At 42.4% G+C, this 21,164-nt stretch overlaps 1 protein-coding gene across 2 annotated transcripts in view; it reads left to right on the plus strand.

Moving 5' to 3' along the window:
* The window catches only part of arap2 (ArfGAP with RhoGAP domain, ankyrin repeat and PH domain 2), a 168,931-nt gene that overhangs the window by 87,842 nt on the left and 59,925 nt on the right, over positions 1-21,164 (plus strand). For both annotated transcript variants that reach the window (XM_026162146.2, XM_080290822.1), the window contains exons 14-15: positions 3,956-4,130; positions 16,632-16,757. In XM_026162146.2, the coding sequence (XP_026017931.2) occupies positions 3,956-4,130; positions 16,632-16,757 (301 nt within the window). The remainder of the gene's footprint in view (positions 1-3,955; positions 4,131-16,631; positions 16,758-21,164) is intronic.

Consider the following 21,164-nt stretch of genomic DNA (forward strand, 5'->3'; position numbering starts at 1 on the left):
TGCGGTGTCAAAGGAGCTTCTTATATCATTACACACCCTCGCACACACGCACACCCTAACCCTCTTGTGGCCACGGTAATTGCTATGACACGGAAGGTCATTTCCAGAGACGACACAGAATAAGGCCAAGTTGCAAGGGACTATTTTGCCATAATCTGACCCCATCTTCCGTGTGCGGGAAAAAGACAGAGGCGTGCGCGTGTGTGCACGTGCTAAAGTAATTATAATTTTTTAAAATCTTTCTTCACATTAATTTTCAGTTATTGTGCTACTGATGAAGATATCTATTTTTTTTGGCACAGCTCTGGGAACACGCATATTTGAACATCTTTATCTCAGTGCAGGGCCTTTGTGTGGGTGGCCAGGTTATATCGACGGGTACTTTTGTTTGTGCGTGTATATGCACAAGCCTCGGCGTGCCTCACTTTCGGATGGATATTGCTTGTTTTTAGCCGATCGATGCAGCCTACTGACTCGGCTCAAAGCCCAGTGAAAGGAAAGGTTGTTCGTTGAAATTCCGCTATTTGCCACTCGACTCCTCCGTTGATCCCCTTTGTTGAGGGTCATCGTGCACGGTGTCACATCAATCGACTGGACAGATTGAAATAGACAGAAAATATTTACCCTGCTCAGACTGTATTCTTCAGACTCTTTTATCTTGCTTATCTTAGCGGGATCACAAAGTATGTCTGCATGGCCAGACACCACACTCGCTCTATAACGATGTCTTTCTTCATCTTATAGGCGCTGTTAAAGGTGGAATGTAAAGAAGAGTGTATAGAGGAAATGTATTTATTTACCTTCCCTGCTTACGTGAAACCAGTGCGGCGTTACCTTACACCGCATTTAGTTTGATGTCAGCAAGGTCTAAAGAATATCGAGTCTGTATTTAAATGAAGGTTAAGGCTTCACAAGAGGAGATGGGAAGAAAAAGTGAAACTCACAGGAATTAGTTTTAACTGCCTCCTTCTGTTTAACCTCTTAGTGGCTTTTAGATACTTTTCTTTAAAGTGCAATACGTTAAATAAGTTGCCTTAAAAGGTGTTGGTATTGTTTTAGAATGGAGTGTAATAGAATCCTAAGTGAGGCTGCTTTTGCTTTTCTGTCAGGCTTTAGTTAATCTCTTGAAACCACCCGTGTTGATGTCCTCCATCACTAGACACCGCAACTGTTACCAATCAGACGTTATTATGATCTGCTGAAGAAGCTACATTGTTTTGGCTTGATGGAGCAACCAAGCCACTGATCCCCGGCCGTGTCTTGTACTGGTGGACTGGAGAGGGAACATCACAAGCTACGTGCCAGGAAGCATCAGCGGAGAAAGGAAGCCCAGCTGGCTGGCTCTCCTAATAATATTCTCTCGAGTGGTCGCTTGTCAAAAGCCTCCAGCTATCGTCGCATTTACTCTTTTGTTCATTCTCTGCCTGTCGTTCAACAGGGTTGACAAGAAGTCACAGTCATGGTCTATATACGAAAATATCTGGGCAGCAGTACTACTGCTTCTCATGCTTGACCAGGGCCAGACTGGATGCTACACTGACTCACTATCCCACCTTGAGGTATTACTTGAGTGTCCGGGCCAGTGTAGCTACGGTTTCTCTGCATCGAAGTAGGAAATATGTCTTTGATATAATGGCCCTGCTTTGTATTGTTATGAAGCAGGGTTATGTTTATATGCATTTTATTCTTATAAAGAAAAGAACAAAACCATCAGTGACAACACTGTTTTTCTGTTGTGTATAGTGTAGTTGTTTACACATTGGCTTGGCCAGTGAGACACAAATCCCTTTGGCGTTTCGTGAGGAGTGGTTTAGCAGCTTAAAACTTTTCCAAATATTATTCAGTATATAACTTTAAGATTCTCTTAGGTAGTGCAAAAAAAAAAAAACTCCAAATGACACAACATGGTTAGGTTGTCTGTTGTGCTGCACTTCTGGTGACTTTGCAACATATTTTGATTAATGTGGCAGCTAAGGTGGTTACAAGCTACTTGCTAGTAGCTAAGTGGCATTAACATGTGCAGTAGCCAGGTTAACATCTATAATAACTGCTGGGGGCATTTTTATTCAGCCAATCAGAAAAGGTCTGCTTAAAGAAGCGAGTGGCTTTAAAAGGGGAGGAGCTAAAAACGTTGCGGTTGAACTGAGAGGCTGCATTTAATTTTGTTTTCTTTTTAAATCTATTTGTTGACTAAAAACAAAAACGTTTTCGGTAGAAATAAATAGAATTTCATGCCACACACCCCACAGTTTCAGTCAGTGATGGTACACTGGAACAGTATACAAGGTGAATGTTGGATGAATAAGAAACAGAATGTTGGCATCAGTAAACTCTTCTGTGGTTGTCCGTCCGTCCATCCATCCATCCATCCATCCATCCATCCATCCATCCATCCATCCATCCATCCATCCATCCATCCATCCATCCATCCATCCATCCATCCATCCATCCATCCATCAATTCATCCTTCCTTCCTTCCTTCCTTCCTTCCTTATAGTTTTCCTCTGCAGTAGCTTTGTGTCTCTTAGTTGGAGAACCCTGCTCATTATTGAAGTTTCATAGTGACTGGTGGAGGCGTACAAATGTATAAAATTCATGGAAAAACCAACCTCACTCTGTTCCACCAGAACCGCTTCAGTCTGCCTCGGCATTGATTCTGTAGGTCTCTCTTGCATTGCTGGAGTGATGAGACACCTTTCCTCCAAAGGATACTCCTTATGTGTCATTTTGATAGTGATGGAAAGCTCCCATGTGTGTTGAGTTCTGGTGATGAGAAAGCCGTGACATCATTTTCATAATTACCAAACCATTCGGAGACCTCTTGTGTCCCCTCGATGAGTCCTGAAAAAGACCATTTCCAACAGGATAGAAAAGGTTCATCAGAGGATCAAGGTGATCACCCGGAACAACTGTGTATTGATTCGCGCTGACCCTCACTCTAAAGGAGGGCATCGAGGGTGCTCAAACAGAGCAACAGATCTTCCTGAGAGGAGGGGTCAAGGATTTTCCTTTAATTATTACTGCACTCTTTGTTTAGGCTCATCCTGAACGTTTAATACATGCTCTGTTTATCCATGCACAGATTACATGGCTGTATTTATCAGCTTCTGATTCATATATATATATATATATATATATATATATATATATATATATATATATATATATATATATATATATATATATATATATATATATATACATATATATATATATATACATATTCCATGCTTGGTTTGTTTTCCTGCAGGAAATTCACTCTATCTTGCTTCATCGCAGCCTGCTGCTGTTCTTTTGTACTTTTAGCTCACTTCGTTGTGTTTCATGTCTTTATTCCCACATTTCTCTTTGTGAAAATTGTTAGTTTCATTATATTTAATATGGCCCATTTGTCCTCTCCTTATTTGCTATATTCCTTTTTTTTTAGCTCAGGGTTTTGAGCTTTAATGATTCCCACTGGGAGTATTAAAGTTTGATCGCATTTTAACTTCTCTTTTGAGATCAGCGGGTGGAACTCAATTCGTAACTTTATGTGGTTTTCTGACGCCGCTTTATAGACTCTTTGTCCTCTATCAACCTGGCAATCGCGCATACACGTACGCAGCAACACCACGCTGCTCCTCCTACACAGAGAAGTGAAGCCATACTTACATTTCCAGAGATTTTTTTCACTGTCTCTATGTCTGTTTTTTTTTTTTCTTTTAAGGCATTAATCCAGCTACAGAAAGCTACTTAGAAATCCAATGAGCTGCTGCTCCACTTCTTCATTCTTTTATTAGGCTATCACAGCAGGAAATGGAAAGTGGCAGGTGGACGTCCATAAATGAGATTTGCGACCACTAAAAATGAGCCTCGGGAATCTGATTCACAAACACGCCGAAACTGCAAATAAAATGTGAGCGAAACTCGCAAATAAGCTCATCACGGGCCCTTGTATCTTCTTTTATGTGTGAAGGCGCTGTGTGCAGCTGTGGTGTCCTCTGATGTGCTGCAGACCATGGCGCTCGTGTTCAGCGGGGCAGATGTTATGTGCGCCACCGGGGATCCAACCTACTCCACCCCGTACCTCTTGGCTCAGCGCGCTGGCCAGAAGCTGCAGATGGAGTTCCTGCACCAGAACAAACTGTGCGGTAAGCAACTTTGTTACTGTCTCCTCTCACTTTGAAGCATCCGAAAAGCGCGTTTCCGCTGCGCATACTCGTTTTGCTTCATTAACGAAGGCAACGGGAGTTGTACTCGGAAACTTTTCCGTGGTCAGTGTTCAACACAGTTGAGGTGCCAAGGCAACAGAAAGAATAACTCATGTATTCTTTTGGCCGAGTTAAAAAAAAAAAAAAGAAAAGAAAAAAGCTGACACGTTCTCATAAATCTGTGAAAAGGCCTTTAAACCAGGTGTGCAAGTTGGACTTTTACAACCATCAGCACCACATATATTCTGCCCCTATCCCTTCTACTTTAACAAGCCAATCATGTTTAAAGCCCATACTCACCGCTGTGCCGCCACGTTCATAAAAGCACAGAGGGAGTTTTTATTTTTTCCCTCCCTCTCCGCCGTGAATAGGAAATAAAGACAGAAAAACCCACAAATATGAAGCTGGTGAGTTTTAAGTTAAAAGTTCTCTCTCCCTTTTTCTCTTTCTCCATCTCTCCCTCTGTCTACTTCCCCCCCTGCACCCACCTTTTGTAATACCCACCTAATGTCCCCGGTTTGGAGGCACGCCACAGATGTGCTGTGTCGTGTGGCTTCCTCGTGATGGATGTGGGTTTTTTTTCTTCTCTTTTTTTGCCGATGTTGAGGACGTATTAAATTAGAAGCGCGAGCCGGGCTGCTGTTGGCTGAGGCAGGTGAGGGAGACTTTCGCGGGGACTGTAGTTTACATAATGTATGCGCTGCATCTGTGTGCACTTGCCGGCACCGAGCCTGTTAGGGACTCTCTAATTGCTAGCGTGGGTCACCTGGTTACTGTGGCAACGGCCATTACTTGGAGGTGTGCTGGCGAAGCGCGCAAGCGGACGGGCAGATAAATGCGCGCGCATTCTTGCGGCACGCTTCAGACGTACTGTCGATCTGAAACGTGTAGAAAGGCCACGTCTGTGTGCTCATTATGTGCCTGCGAGTTGCAGGGCTTCATCATTAACAGATAGATGTGTATGAACAGAGTTTTCCTGTCTGAATAAACTGAACATCTATTGTGGACAAGCAGGTCCAGGGCCAGGGAGGCTACTGAAAACCAAAAATATGACTCCTGCAGACTGACTCTATTCTTTGGCTGTAACGGAGGGAACAATCACCACTGCAGCACTTTGGAAATTAGATCTAAATGACAGAGACAAGGAAAGTGCTCCTAAACGTAAAGTTTAGCCAGAACAGAGACCTTAAGGATGACTAAATGTCTCTATATATGTGAAACTGGCAACATGGTACCACAATCTTTTCTTAATATCCTGAAATAGCAGCTCAGTATCCCCTGAAATTACATTTATATTTGACAGTTCTGCAGCCACATGATTTATGTTCAATACCAACTTTCAGTACCAATGTAGGAAGCAGTGTGCCTTTTATTTAGTAAGGCAGAAAGTACAGATGTGGAGGCTGTGGTGGTTAGGTGGCTCTTTGCAGGAGATCAAAGTTTAGATCGTATCTCAGCCCAGCAGTTAGGCTTGGTGTCAATTTGCATACTTCTTGCATCTTGTACTTGATGCAAAATAAACTCACACTTGTGTAGCGTGAGAATTTTAGCCTTAGGCTGTATTTAAAAGATGGACATGAGAACAGTTTTTCAATATAAATGCCACCTTCTCAGTATTTTACAATCAGAAGTGAGGAACAAGGACACTGCATATGTTACGGTATGGTTTAATCACAAAGTCTGCTCAACCCAAAAAACTCGAGTGGGTATTATACAAAATAAACATTTTATATGGCTTGAAACTAGTAATCTCAGTGTCCATCTAATGCTACAGTCACACCAGAGAAAACTGTGGTTGGAGATTGCAGCATGATCAGAATTACAGCGACTGTGTGCAGTGAACTTGTGATCTTATTGCCTGTCGGTCTGTTTATCAGTCAGATTGTGATGTAAGTGGGTCAAGCTGGGGATTGAATGCAATCCGTTAGTGACAAATCTGTGAAAATTGCAGATCTGTTGCTGTCGACATACGCAAAAGCAGCTCCTGACATTCACACTTCAACCAGAACCTCATAGATTTAGAAACTCAGAAATTCCTCCAGAAATAGTGACGTCGTTTCTGCAAGATGGAGATTTTACTGCAAAGTGATGTAGACAACCCTGCTTTTATATAGGAATATAACCAGTATACAACCAGATGGCAACCAGTTGAGTCCACTGAGCTGTTACGCTCATTGGAACGGACTGACTCAGATTGATTCCAGTGTTTGTGTTGACTGTTTATAGATTTAATGGCGAATAAAATTGTTTACAATTAAATTCTGCCTGTTCAAGTCAGACTGCCTCGCTGGGAACCACCTGTGCAGTCACTTTGTGATTGAAGGTGCTGCACATTCAACCTCTGGACAACCAGTTGTGGCAGCTATTTGTAGTTGGTCACAAGGAGGTTGGCAACCTGTGTTATTTTAGTGTGGATGGACTTTTATGTAGGCTTTACGATTTTAGCAGAGCGTGTAGCCTCTCACTGCACACATTGCTCAGTTTTTTCGCAGTGAAGATGACAGCATCCACACACCCATCCACACACCCATCCATCCACCCATCCGTCCACCCATCCATCCATCCATCCACCCATCCATCCATCCATCCATCCATCCATCCATCCATCCATCCATCCATCCACACACCCATCCATCCACCCATCCGTCCACCCATCCATCCATCCATCCATCCATCCATCCATCCACACACCCATCCATCCACCCATCCGTCCATCCATCCATCCATCCATCCATCCACACACCCATCCATCCACCCATCCGTCCATCCATCCATCCATCCATCCATCCATCCATCCATCCATCCATCCACACACCCATCCATCCACCCATCCGTCCACCCATCCATCCATCCATCCATCCATCCATCCATCCATCCACACACCCATCCATCCATCCATCCATCCATCCATCCACCCACCCACCCATCCATCCATCCATCCATCCATCCATCCATCCTCTTCTACAATTCAGGTTTGCAGGTGGGTTGGAGACTATCTCAGCTGCCATAGGGTGAGAAGCAGTCTACACCCTGGACAGGTTGGCAGTCGCAAATCTAACACAGATATACAACCATTCACACTCACACATTTGGACAATTTAGAATCACCAGTTAACCTAACCCCACTAACTGCATGTCTTTGGACGGTGGGAGGAAGCTGGAGTACCCGGAGAGAACCCACATAGACACACGGCGAACAATAATGCAGAAATGTGATGTGAGACGAATTCTAGTTGTTGATTTTTATTTTTTTGAATCATAATCACTACCATTGTAGTGAGATCTTAGGTTTATATGGAGCTTTGTATCGTGCATGTGTTTGGTTCTGCTTTTGATTTCAATTTGGCTCACTATGGATGTAGCCAGCGACGCTGCGGGACTGGGACCTCTTTGTGACGATCTGCTGTACATATGCAGTCCGCAGACAGGCTGGAAATGTCAAATAAGTGAGAGACAGACTTGCATGTTAAGGTAGATTTAGTAAAACGAACTACAGCCACGATCAAACATGTTTTTCATCATGGTTGCACAGGTGCCTACAGGTACTAAAGATTCCAAATAAAAGGCCGAGAGAGGAGACTGTCCTGCTGTTTTATGTGATGGAAAGAAAAATAAATAGTTGTGCTGTGAAAAGATTAAACCTCACCACAAAATGTGTCCGGACTCCCTCTTCTGACATTTTCCTACTGTTGGACGCATTGTCAGATCGCACAAAGCTGCAGAAAGCAGTGTCTGCATTGTTTTTGTGCGTGTGGGCCCCCAGAGTTTGCAGGCAGACTCGTGAAAATTTTGATTAAACAGAAAATGAACTTTTTCATTTGTTGTGTGCAGCGTTATGTCTGGCAGATTCCGGGAACAATTCAATACCCACATGACACCATCCCTACTGTATAGCATGGAGTTGACAGAGGGAGGAATAAAAGGAGAAACACAGCAGCCAATATTGAGGGCAAAACTGAGTTCAGAGCGAGTTTGGAGTTTGAAAAGACCTCAGCCTTACAGTTGAATTTTCCAGCAGGATAACGATTGAACACATGCAAGGACAGATATAGGTATTTTAAGCATTTGCAGAAGCAAACCACTATGTCTGGCTGTGAGCAAATTTCTTTTTTCTGCCCGTTTGCTTATCTTGTAAAACCCAAATTCACATAAAGAGTGACCTTCAGGCCTTTATTCGACCACCACGTCGTGCTGTAAACCAGACAAACGCGGCCTATTTCAAAACTCGCTATCCCTGTGGTGTCAGACTGGAATGAGCCAGCAATAAACAGGCACCCTGAAGAATTCTTTCTCCTAACAACTAAACTCCAAATCGGACTGCCTCTTGGTGTGTGTGTAAAACATCGCCGCTGTCTCCGTTCACAGTGTGAATTGCGCTCCCAGTTTGTGAAAATAAGAATAGGGACAAACCCTCTATTATCCCAGGATGCGGTGAAGCCCCCCAAAAGCCAAAAACCAAAGCTGCAAGCCCCGCTTTTCCCAAAACCGTCTCCACACTCTGCTCCCCCCATGGCGGCTAATTTGTAGCCCCGGTGTTTGGACATCTGCTGATAGCAGATAGCATGGCCACTTCATTAGCTTCCTTTCTCTGCGTGTTTGTAAGGAGGGGGCCTCCACGGACCTCATTCTCATGCTCGCACCTGCTCGCCTCAAAGCACCTCGGGACACTGTAGGAGCACGTTCCTGTGCACATTACCATCCCGGATTCTATTAAAAAGCCAATGGTAGCTTTCCGTGGCAGTGTCTCTTCACATTTTAGACCTTTATAGATGAAATTGTTAGATATAATTTATAGCAGCAGTAGTCGGTGTCGAAACCTCTACAGCGATTTAAGTCATTCTTGATTGAAAAGTCACATGGGGGTGTTATCGTAATATTGTGTGCCATCTTTTGTGTTTGAAGGGCAGTGCAACTGTATGTCCATCTATAACCCATTAATGCCAGGTATTTTATATTTGATGCTTGAGTTTTTGAGACTTCTACATCTGATGTAGTGGTGCAATATTTAGGCCCATGGCTTAAATAGAAGACATGGAGGACTGGTTTGGCCAATCAAGTCTTGTGAGACCAGGAAGAACATTCAGCATAACAAGTTGTTAGTGTTTATTGCATGTTCTTCTGCATTATTCACCCTCTGAATATAAGACGTGATGTGTGTGGCTGGTCTTATAAGTAAAAGAGGCTGAAAAGAAGGTCCGTGGCGTCTCCAGGCAGAATCTGAGTCACTACGTTTTTACATGGACAGCAAGATCCAACAGTGAGGCATCAGCGGGGAGTGACTCGTGATTTTTGACAGAACACTTGTCAAAAAGAGAAAAGGCTTTGTGGTCACGGCAGATGGTCACCCCTCTCTGAGGGGTTAAAAGGGAGTTTTTCCTTCCCACTGTCGCCAAGTCCTTACTCCTAGGGAGTCATTCATTGACAAATGTTGCTTTGTTGAGCTAGTGAGGACACAGAAACAACCAAGCCAGAGTTTGAACAAGTAACCTTCTTACTGTGAGGTGACAGTGCCGTAAGACGTCATCAGGGTGAGCCGATCCCAACAAACTAAATGTGGGATGATGTGGGACACGTTAACAATGCTGGGAGGTGGTCAGATATATTATATTTGAATGCATCTTTGGGTTTCAGTAAGGCTATAGCATTAGATAAGCTAACCTTGACTCACAAAATAATAAAAAGCCTTCCTATTATGTGCATTAGGTAAAAGTCAGCCTTTAAAATAGCGCATGTCCTGCAGAACCAGTCAAAATAATGGGACTCTGTCTCCAGATACAGGACAGGGGAGAAGAAGTGCTGTGCAGTCTCACATACAGAGGGACATCTGGTTTCCCAAAATGTCAATTTTAGAAGGATTTAAGTTGCATGTTGTTCTTTGTTTATTTGACCCCAGTTGAACCAGAGGGTGTCCTGTATCTGGTGCTTGGTACAGAAAGTGTTCAAATGCAGTGTCGTGGCTGCCGTGAGACTAAAGGGAAGATGTCAGAAGACTGAGTCTCAATTATAGAAGACTGCAGTGAAAGAGTGGTTGGTGTCTGCAAAGATTTCAGGTTTCAGATTGGGCTGCAGCTTTCTTACAATTTTTAAAATGACGTGTATTTGATCTTACTGAACAGACAGTGTTTTCGCTTAGAGAGTGCATGTTTTTATTCATATTTCCACACCGACTGTGGGCCTAAATTTCATTTAAAGTGATATTAGAAAGGTCTTAAAAAGCATTACGTGTAACTTGTTTAAGCCTGAAAGAGCAATTTGACCGGTTATAGAAATATTAGATAATACAGCTGTTAAAGCAGCTCCTCCAGCAGATAATATCAGTGCAAAGCGTGGCATAAAGAAAAGCCTGCTCTCCTCAGGACTGCAGCACTTCTCTGTAAACGCAAAACCCCTGCCATCTGAACTATTTGTAAAATGCTAAACCCCATAAAAATTGTACAAATGTTGGCTTTAAGCTCACAGTTTTAACGAAACGACTTGCACATCTTGTTGCGTAACACCCGCCCTGCTAGGCATCAGCTAATGCCTACAACTGTGAGGAGAACAATGTAAACATGTAAATAGTGTTTTATGGAGGCTCTTCACTCCACCCAGGAGGCCGTTGTACTGTGAAACCGAGCCGTACAGCAATGCCTCTTACTTTTGGCATCATTCCACTCCTTAAATGACACACCATGGATTTGGAGGCAAAGAAGTTTTATTGTTGTCGCCCTAGCGTCCCTGATGCCCTGAATCTTGCGTCACATTAAAAATTTATCTGGCAGACTTTTCAGTGTGGGTAATAAAAGGAACACTCACACACACACACACACACACACACACACACACACACACACACACACACACACACACACACACATATATATATATATATATATATATATATATATATATAGAGAGAGAGAGAGAGACACTAAATCAAACTCGCGTCTCTATTTCACCCCGTTGTTAGCTTCAATGCAAGACTGGCAGGTTTTTTTTTCTGTCCTTGTTGAGATTGTTTATGTTTTCGACCAGTTCCCTCTGACTGTACGCAGGGCAGTAAGAGGGTTAGGAGGTCGCAAAAAGCTGCTCAGTGTTTGGGTAAATTAAGGTGAAGTGTCTGTTTGTGGATGGTTTGAATTTTAAAAGTGTTTGTGTGTGTTTGTGTATGTGTGTGTGAGCATGGCCTCCAGCTATACAGCTCAATAAATACAATAGTTTCTTTTTCTTTAATCCTAAGAATGACTATAAGTTTATACACTGAGGAAACCTCTGGCTCTTTTTATCTTTAGCTGACTTAGGCGTTCCTTTACGCTCTTCCCGCACGTGTTCTGTATTTGTGTTATCGCTTACCTCATTGCTCTGTGCGCGCGCGTTTGTGTAGGTGTGTGCGTGCATGTGTGTGACCGAGCTCCTCTGATTACCCCACTGTCCACTGCTTGTTGGGGACCACTTTGTGACCGTTGCCGTGGGCGACCAGATGGCTAATTGAGCACTCTGTCATGTCACCTCCCTTCACAGGGGACTGAGCCAATCGGCGCAGGCCAGACTTCTCAGCTGCCGCCCCCACAGACATCACAGTCCCATCTTAACAGAGTCCAGCTTTAGGGGCCCAGAGGGGTTGTTTAGAAAGCTCACAAAGGGAGCCTTGTTACAACTGATACCACATCAAGCCACTGGCTTATTTACATTTTGTCAATCTGAATGGTCGACAGTGGAAAATGTGTGCATGTGCGTCCGCGTATGTGTGTGCGTAGACTCACTTCCCTGCAATTTGACTGCGAAAATCATATTCCGTGTATTTATGATGCCGTAATTGGCAGACATATCCTCTGTTAGATTCACAGCTAGATTACAGATGCTGCTAACTAACTTGGCACGGCATTCCTTGGCATCACATCAAAAGTATATTACTTGTTACGAATAGCCAAGAAAAAAGGCCTGTGTCCTGCAGAAATGATGCTGCTGCTGTTGGGATGTTGCTTTATACGAGCTCGGCTGTAAATGGATGAAGGATGACGTGCATTTGTGAGCTGTTTTTCAATGTAATTTTCCCTTGAAGTCTTCATTGATATTTACTTGATAAACTTGGCTAGAATCACAGTTATGTAAAGAAAAAATGCCAAAACTGATGGATGTTTATTAATTAAATCATTGATGGATTATTAATTAGCATTAAAACTTTTTTATACTTCTTATATTTTGTTTTTTTTTTTAATAACTTGCTAAAGATTAATTTGGCTATTGCAGCTGATGTTAGTGCTGAATAATGTAGTAGCTACAAAGGTGATGTAGTTCTTGCCTATTGACCAACAACAATCCATCCAAGTTCAAATGGAGCATTTGGATTTAATAAGTGGATTTTGTACTGAAGGCTAATTTTTAAACATGCTATTCAGGGTGGGAACTACTTCTTCTTGGACTCTTTTGTGTACCCTATGATGCATCATGGCCCCGAGAACCATAATTATATAGATATGCATCTGGCTGGGGGCCCATTTAGCTCACCTGGTCGAGGCTCAACAAGGCTCAACACAGTGGCCTGGTTTAAGTCTTGACTGGGACCCTTTTGCTGCATGTCTTCTCCCACACCCATCGTTCCACCTTCCTGTCTAATTTTAACTGTCCAATCACATAAAAATGAAAAAATGCCCCTCTGTGTATTTTGTCAGCTCCTTCAGTTAAAAACACAATGAAAATTCTCTGAATTTTTAATATTCTTTTGACTTTTATCCCCGTATTAGATCTTTGAGCCTTTAAAGCATGCAAATGCCCCTGTGAAGTCTGAGCGTGTAGGTTTTCTCCTATTCAGAAATGATACTTTTCACACCTACGAGTCTGCAGGGGTCATAAATGTCGTCATCAGAGGGTGAACATGAGGCTCCGTGCAGACGTTGTGTAGTACGTCTATAAGGACTCTGCACTGCAGAGGCACCGACAACACGTGGTTCCTGCACGCAGACTGCCAAACAGAGTAATAACAACAACTTACTCAACCATGGTGTCTGAGGCTCTCCAGACGGGAGCATAATCCCAGCCTTAATGCAAACTGTATGACGTGAACAAAGCAGCAGCTGCAGAGACTTGCAGGAAAAGGGAGGTTTGATTTCCTACTTCTATAGAAAAATGAACATAGACATTATGACTGAGGGAACACACGAGCATTATTAAGTGGACAAAAATAAGCTGAACGGATATTAAGTCATAATGTTTTTCTTGTTTTGTATTCACCTTTAAGGCAGAGTTTGATCTGTTCTTATATCTCTCTAACATTGGCTAACAGTTTGCTAATAAGATGCTGCAGTAACACAGGCCCAGAGACTCCTCGATGACCCCCTGATAACCGCTCGTCTCCAGGGGGGAAAATGCGTATTCCCTTACCAGTTGCGCGTTTGCTTGCTGTCGCTGCACAAAAACTGGCATATTAGAAGAGGTGTATAGTGCTGCACTAAAAAACCTCTTTGCAATTGGTTTGGTCACCAGCAGATTACCACAGTGTCAGTGTTTCCATGGAAGATGCCAATTAGTCTGTTATTACTCACCAACTATTTGCTATATGGTTGTGAGACTGTAAAGAGAGCAATGAAAACTGCGAATGGACGCACCATTAATTTTCAAAATAAAAGCCGTGGCTTTTGAAACCTATTGGTTTCAGTGGTCTTCAGTGTCACTGTGTTTAGTTTTGTCCACATTTTGCCACGTTTTTATCAATTTTTGCTACCACTTGGTGATCAGGTAGCAATTGTTTGTGAAGGACTTGGCAGCTTCTAAACAAATAACGCGCTACAATAAGAATGCACTACTGACCAAAACATTCGTAAGGTGGTTTTCCTGTCCAGTACCCTGCTTGCAAGTGATTACATCTAGCAGTAGCCTAAGTTTGTTTCTTATTCACATTTCTCTGTGTATTTCTAATAGGTTGCTTGTTTGTTTTAATATGAGAAAAACATATTTTTTATGTTTTGATATGTTTTTATGCCTTTAGAACCCTTTGAACCTTTACGTTTGACATGGATTTGAAATTGCAATATATATACTGTCCTTATTTGTGTTTGAGTCTATAATTACATTTCAGTTTTTAGAGATTCATGGCTTGTTCTCTTCTTGGTTTCTTTGCACCACTGAAACAATTTTGGACAGTAAAAAAAATGCTTTCTATAGAGACGTATGATTTTTGCTGTAGTTCTTAAATGCTCTGTAAGTTGGGCTTCTAAATCCTTTTTTATTACGTGCTTACTTGATAGTTTACTTCAAAGCAAAGAGTATTAATGCACATTTGAACACAATTAGCTCGTCTGACATAATGAAACTACACACATAACGATGTTCAGAATAAGCTTTCTTGTTAAATTAACTGGCTGTTTTTTCGCTGGGGAACGATACGCCGTCCTGAGAAGAGGCATTAGTGGTGTTACTAAAGGGTAGAAATGTCACTTCAATCAAAAGTGGTTTCAATTAAAGTTATTTTACCTTGCTTGATGAGGGAGCTGGAGGTAGTGAAGATAAAATCTGTAAGATATTTCCAAGGCTTTGGCAGAAAATTGAACCCCAGAATTGAAGCTAATTGAATTTGAGAATGATAAGGTTGAATGTGGGGAGCTCTTGAAGTTTGCGAGAAAAAGAGAGAAAAATGAGTGACTTCTAATTTTAATGGACAAAGATGAAGCGAGGACACAGTGTAGAAATTATTCGGGTTTTTTTAACAGATACAGCACGTGGAGGACTCTGCCACGAAGTGCTCTCACAATGCTGCGTCTTTGACTTTGTCACATGGTCACTCTCTTTCAATGTCATGAATAAATAAACACCAACTTGTATAATCACTTTTTATGCTGCTTGTGAAAAAAAAGAAGATAATACTGTGCTGCTTTATTGATGCCCACGGGAAAATGCTTTCCATATGTAGGTCAGTGCACGAGTTCAAGAACAGCAATTGTGAAGCCAGTGGGGATTCATTGTCTTGCTTATGGGTCCTTCAGTAGTGTGAAAGCCTCCCAGAGCTGGATCGGGGATTCACATATTCGGCTTGAAGGACAGACTTTCCAGTCAGGTATTTTATACGGATGACACTGGGAGAGAAAGCTCGAATCACGCGTGGGATTGGTGTTATTTTAATCTAAAACACTTTCCACATCCCAAATCTGAACAGCAAAATGAGATCTCAGCAGTGATTGGCATGCACTGGAGGCTGGTGTTAGGGGATCTGTTAGAATATCAGCTAATGCAAGCAGTGATTGTCATGTTAGCGTGTGTAGTGGAGCCACTGTACTATGGTTAGAGGGCAGACGCATCACCTTGTTGCCCCTTTCAGCAAATGTTCTTTGCAAGTGAATTATTTACTGAGTGGAATTCTACAGGAGAGAGATCACAAAGTTATTGAATACAGTATAAAAAATTACCCCAGAAAACAGCTTTGGGTGCACTCGGTTATTTTCCCATTGCCGATAACTTCGTCTATTTATGTGATTTTGCATATCGTATGATTGTTAAACCAATTTAAATGCTCACTTATTACGTTAAAACAATTCTTAAAAGCTGTAGTAGGCAGAGATCTAGAAAAGCTGAACCAACCGAAAGCACCACTGGACAGGAAATGGCATTTGCACTACAAATTAGGCCACACTCTCACTGGGCCACACTAGAGACTGGTTCGCGACCCACTGTAAACCTTTCCCTGACCGGTTGGTGAGTGGTTGCTGGAGGTTGCTGGCTATTGGTAGATAAATTTGTTTGCAAAGAGGTATACAGTGGTCTACCAAAAAACCTCTTTGCAACTGGGTTGGTTGCTAGTGGATTTCTGCAGTTAGCCATAGTGTGCATATGTCAACTACTAACCAAAAATGGGGAACAGTCGCCTCAAAGTAAGCTTTTAAAATTTGTTGACTCCAGCGGTAAGTCAAAAGTTTTGTTCAAAGGGGAACATTTCCCATTTCTGGACTGTCCTGCACTTCTTGCAGTTTAACCACCACTTGGCAAGTGGTTGGAGAATGTTTGGCATTTTGCATGCAGAATACAGACAACCACGGCAACTTGCTAGTGATCAAAGCAATTACTAGGTTTTTGGTGCAGCGATATATATATCTTTGTGACCAATTGTACTGGCTGAATACCAGCAACCTACAACAACCAGGAGTTCAAACCCTAATCTCTCAGGTGAAAATGTCATTGGCTTTACTCCATTGCACCACAGCTTCTTACTTAATACTTCATCCCTCTGGGCCTCTACTTCACCTGATCTGATCTCTCTCCGGATACTTGAATAAAAGTAATAAGTAACTATTATTTTTTTCTCCAATGTTGCTTAAAAAATCTGATTACTCCAGCTTTAATTTTGCTTTGCATCCCTTGAGAAAAAGGTAACATAAATGGCAGTAAAGGAATGAATGAATAGACGGGTGCCATTACATTCTTTGAGGAAAACCATTTCTTTGCTCATGTGTTCCTCCTCTGCTTCCCTTGTAGCTTTCCCTCGACTGGACCAATGGTCAGAGAACGCCTGCCTGCCTGAGGCTTCCATCTTCATGGACGGTTTCCTCTACATCTCATCTTCATCTACCAAGGCGACGTTGGACCGTCGCGGTAGGGATGGTGAGTCAAAATGGCACTTTTGCAAATCACAGGCAAGTCCAATCCATCCATCAGTCCATTTGTAAGCAATATAAGCTGCATGTTTGTCAGAGGTCTCCTCCAGTTAAGCGCTGATCGATCAATCAGTGTCAGTCTGTCAGCTGTCAAACTGCCAATCGTTTAATCTGTACAGCAAGCAGTCACAGTCACAACGATCAATGAATTTGTCTTTCAAACGAGTTCTTCCTCGTCCTCTGGGAGGTCTTGTCAGACACAAGTATGTTAGATGAATCATCAGTGAATGCACTACGGAAGCACGGAGCAAATCTGACAAAAAACTACAACAAAAAAACTAATTAAAGAAAGAATTTTAGCACAAATCCGTTGGAAATGTACCTGAGATGCCTTCTCCAAAACTTCAAATTTCTCTTTCTTTTGTCTTCCAAGCGAGTTTAAAACTTTTAATCAGCTTCCATTTCTCACCCAACTCATCAGCTGCTGCTGAACCTCCTGCTCTGCAGTGGTCCCACTTCTCCAAACAGCTGGAGCATTTCTAGGGCCCATGGGTAATTAGGAGAAGGAGCCAGCTTTGGGTAATGCCTCTGGGGAAGGGGGTTATTGGGAAGGTGGAGGAGTGGGACGAGGGATGGGGGAGAAACACTACCTGCCACTTGAATGAGCTAAATCTCCTTCATGTTCAGCATGATCTACCTCCATTTCCATTATCCCACACATGCACTGCTCTCATTGGCGGTTGTACATGCTGGCTAATGAACAGGGCTGAGGTCTGGGGAAATTGCCTCTTAGAGAAAATTGTGGAAAATTTAGCCGAGTATCTCTCGAAAAATCTCATTATCCGCACAAATGAAATTCATTTTCATTTCATTTGTTAAAGGATAATTCCAGTGTAATGCAACTTGACTCTTAATTTCATAGTTTTTGGCCAAAATTTGTATTAGCCATAATAACGTGGTTACTCACTGAGGAAATTGGGAACAAGGTGATTTCATTGCAAAAGAAAAAAGCTCGACAAGAAACCAGAATGATCAAATGACCAGTTTTGAAGTGTATCTGAAAGGGGGAAAAAAAGTCAGATTAATTCATTTTTTTTATATTCTGGTCATGTTGTATCAACAGAATGAAACTAGAAAAACTGAATTTACAAATTATTATTATTTTTTATTCATGCCTTGTTCTTCATGTTTTTCATTAAAATAGAAATGAAAGCAAATGAAATGGTTAAATGTTATTCTGTAACGCTATAGAGCAGGGACGGGGAACTTGTTCTGCAGGTTTTAGCACACCTGAATCAAATGATTAGTTCATTACCAGGCCTCTGGAGAACTTCAAGACATGCTGAGGAGGTCATTTAGCAATTTAAATGAGCTGTGTTGGATCAAGGACACATCTAAAACCTGCAGGACACCGGCCCTCGAGGCCTGGAGTTCCCCCACCCCTGCTATAGAGCCTTCTACGCATTACACATAAGGCCATGTCCACACTAATACATTTTCGTTTGAAAACGCATCTTTTTCTCTCCGTTTTGGCCCTCCGTCCACACTGAGACGGCGTTTTCACTCAAGGAAAATGCAGCGTTTTGAAAACGCTCTCCAAAGCAGATACATTTGAAAACGCAGTTTTCGCCTCGCAGTGTGGACAGCGAACCCGGAGCCTTTTCGAAAACGATGACACATTTTAGTCATGTGATGCAGTCATGTGACCAATTAAACTAAGATAGCAGAGGGCATTATACAGCAGTTGTTTTGTTTGCTCTGAATCTTGACAGCCTTGTTAAAGATTAATATCAGTCTGTACATGCGTCAGATAGCTTTTCTTCAAATTCTTTAATTCTCACTTGCTTTTGCAACTTTGTACTTTTGTGTTACTCGCAGCAACAACTCCACCTCATTGTTAGAAAATTTAAAAAACTGTGCTTTTCCTCGACATTTTGCTGTGACGTTTCAAAGAGCCGGAAAGTAAATAAACGGCAGACAGAAATGAGGCAGGTAAATGCGCAGTACTGGAATGTAAGTGTTTTCGGACATTTCAATGTGGACGCACAACTCTGTGAAAACGACTGAAAACGATAGGGTGGATGCGGAAAACACTGTTTTCAAATTTATCCTAGCTAGTGTGGACGTAGCCTAAATTAGCTGCTCAGCTATGGATATGCGTGCTATGAGGCTCCCGGTGCACAGTTTCTGTGCTGATGTTAATGCCAGACGAGGTTTGGAAAGAAGGTGGAGCAGTAGCTACTGTTACTCATTGTGCACCTCAGGAGTTGGTGAGCACATCTACATTCACAATAAATGACCTACCAGAATAGGTCATTACTGAATGTTGGTGGACCTGTATCTGATGAAAATATAAAATGTTAAGTTGTTGTAATAACAAGATAATTTTTAAACTGCATTGTACTGTCATCTTAGTAAGAAGTCATAAATAACCACCCCAAGCTGTTTAATATTGGCTGGTGTTGTTTACGTGAATGCTTTGCCAAAAAATACATTGATGTGTCTGCAGAGCAGTGAGAGTGGCTCTAGACTGTAGTGGTTAACACGTTGGCTTGGTAAGCAAACGGTCACTGGCTCGATCTACCCGCTGTAGCCATCTTGAAAGTAACTTTAGTTAAGTATATCTTAAGGTTACAGTCTCTGCTCGAGGCCATACCACCCTGAGCATGCCCAATGGTTGGTACTTGGATGGTCGCTTGCCTGGGAAGTAGAGCCGGTCATCTATCCAGTACCTGCTCCAGTCTACATGCTGAAGTATCCTTGGGCGTACTTTGACATGCTGAGTTGCCCCTGATGTATCCATCAGAGGTTGTGTGTGTGCGAATATTAGATGAGGTGCTTGGATATAGAAAGAAAAGCACTTGTATGAATGTGACTGAGTGAAGGAGGCTTGTAGTAAAAAAAGCGCTTTGAGTGCTCTGTTAGCGTAGAAAAATACTATATAGTTACCACTCCATTTACCATCTTGTATCCTAATATAAAAGCCGAGATGGAACGTGAGTACATGGGTTGTTGTTCCACATACAGCGGGTGTTTCAGACAGAGTACTACAGGTGCCCATTTTTGTTGGTCACTGTCGTGCATTTTATACCACTTGCAGTCGCCGCGCCATCTCCTCAGATAAGTGCTTGTGATATTTCCTCCAATAAATACCTTGTTATTTCATCAATTATAGAAAACCACGCAGACACGGCTTTTGTGCTTTAATGGTGCTTTAACTGCAGCTGCTGAAAAATTCAGAGGGGTTGGGTTCAAAACTCGGTGTGTTCCAACTTCTTCAATCACAAGGAAACGCTGTCAGGACTTTGCGAGCGCAGAGGGGTGAGGTATTTTTGAATGTGCTCTCCTGGATGTCTTTTGCTCGCAGGCTAATGGTTTGATGGTCTATAGATGCACCAAAGTCCTTAATAATTCATACAGTAGCTTGTGCTCATGGCTTAATAAAAGCACTCTGCCACAGTGTCTTAAACTTCACCTTCTTTTTTTGGCTTGGAGAGAGCTCTAGTGAGCTGTTGTGCTTCCACTGATGGGAACTAGTATGTGTAAATTAATTTGGCAAGCAGTTTTGGTAATGCCTTTGAAAAGGTGGCTGGGGGGCGAGGACCAGTGTGCTGGCCCACAGTAATGAAATAAAATACAACGCCTGCTTTGCATTTGGCAGCATGTTAAGTCAAGACACTGCTGCTAATATAGATTAGGGTTAGAAAAACAAATTTCCTTGTTTAATTTAACAGCGCTCCACCGTCCTTGGCAGCGTGGCACCACTTTACCTCCCGCTTCCTGTTGTGTTTGAGCTCGGCTTCATATCCGGTTTGTACAGTTGATTCCAGGGTCAATTAAGTCCTCCCCCTTCGAACGGGCCGAGCGGTGACTCATGCTACTCCCACACTGAAGAGCGTGCACTTCTCCGTGTGCGCTCGTGTGAGTCCTTTGAGGGGAAAGCGAGACAGTTAGTGTCTGAAATGGTGAGTGGCAGCAAGGAAATGGCATCCTCAATTTTGTTTGATTAGTTTTGTCTTTTCCCTCATCAGCAGTGCTCTGTTTTTTTCCCTTTCCCCAGCAACACTAGCTCAGAAGAGAAGAGAGAAGAGACAGATGTGGAATTACATTTTACTGAGGACAGAAATCTGTGTGGACAATTCAGTTACTTGCAGCTACAAAGTTAGAGTCGGGTTTTTGATAGTGAACCAAATCTTCTTTGTGGTTTATGGTAAAAATTTGCTTTCAAAGACTGCTTAAATAATTACAATTTCTAAGTAGTCACATTTATACTGCTCTGTTTTTATTTCACGAGCACTAGACAAAGCCCATTGAAACAATTTGTCTTAATCTAATGTACTTTTTGGGGTGTCTGTGTTTATGTAACCGCGCCTCCTGCCTAAATGAGTAAGCAGTGCTGTTGCTAAAGCCAGAA

This window comes from Astatotilapia calliptera, chromosome 3 (assembly GCF_964374335.1).
Source record: "Astatotilapia calliptera chromosome 3, fAstCal68.1, whole genome shotgun sequence".
Taxonomy (NCBI): Eukaryota; Metazoa; Chordata; class Actinopteri; order Cichliformes; family Cichlidae; genus Astatotilapia; species Astatotilapia calliptera.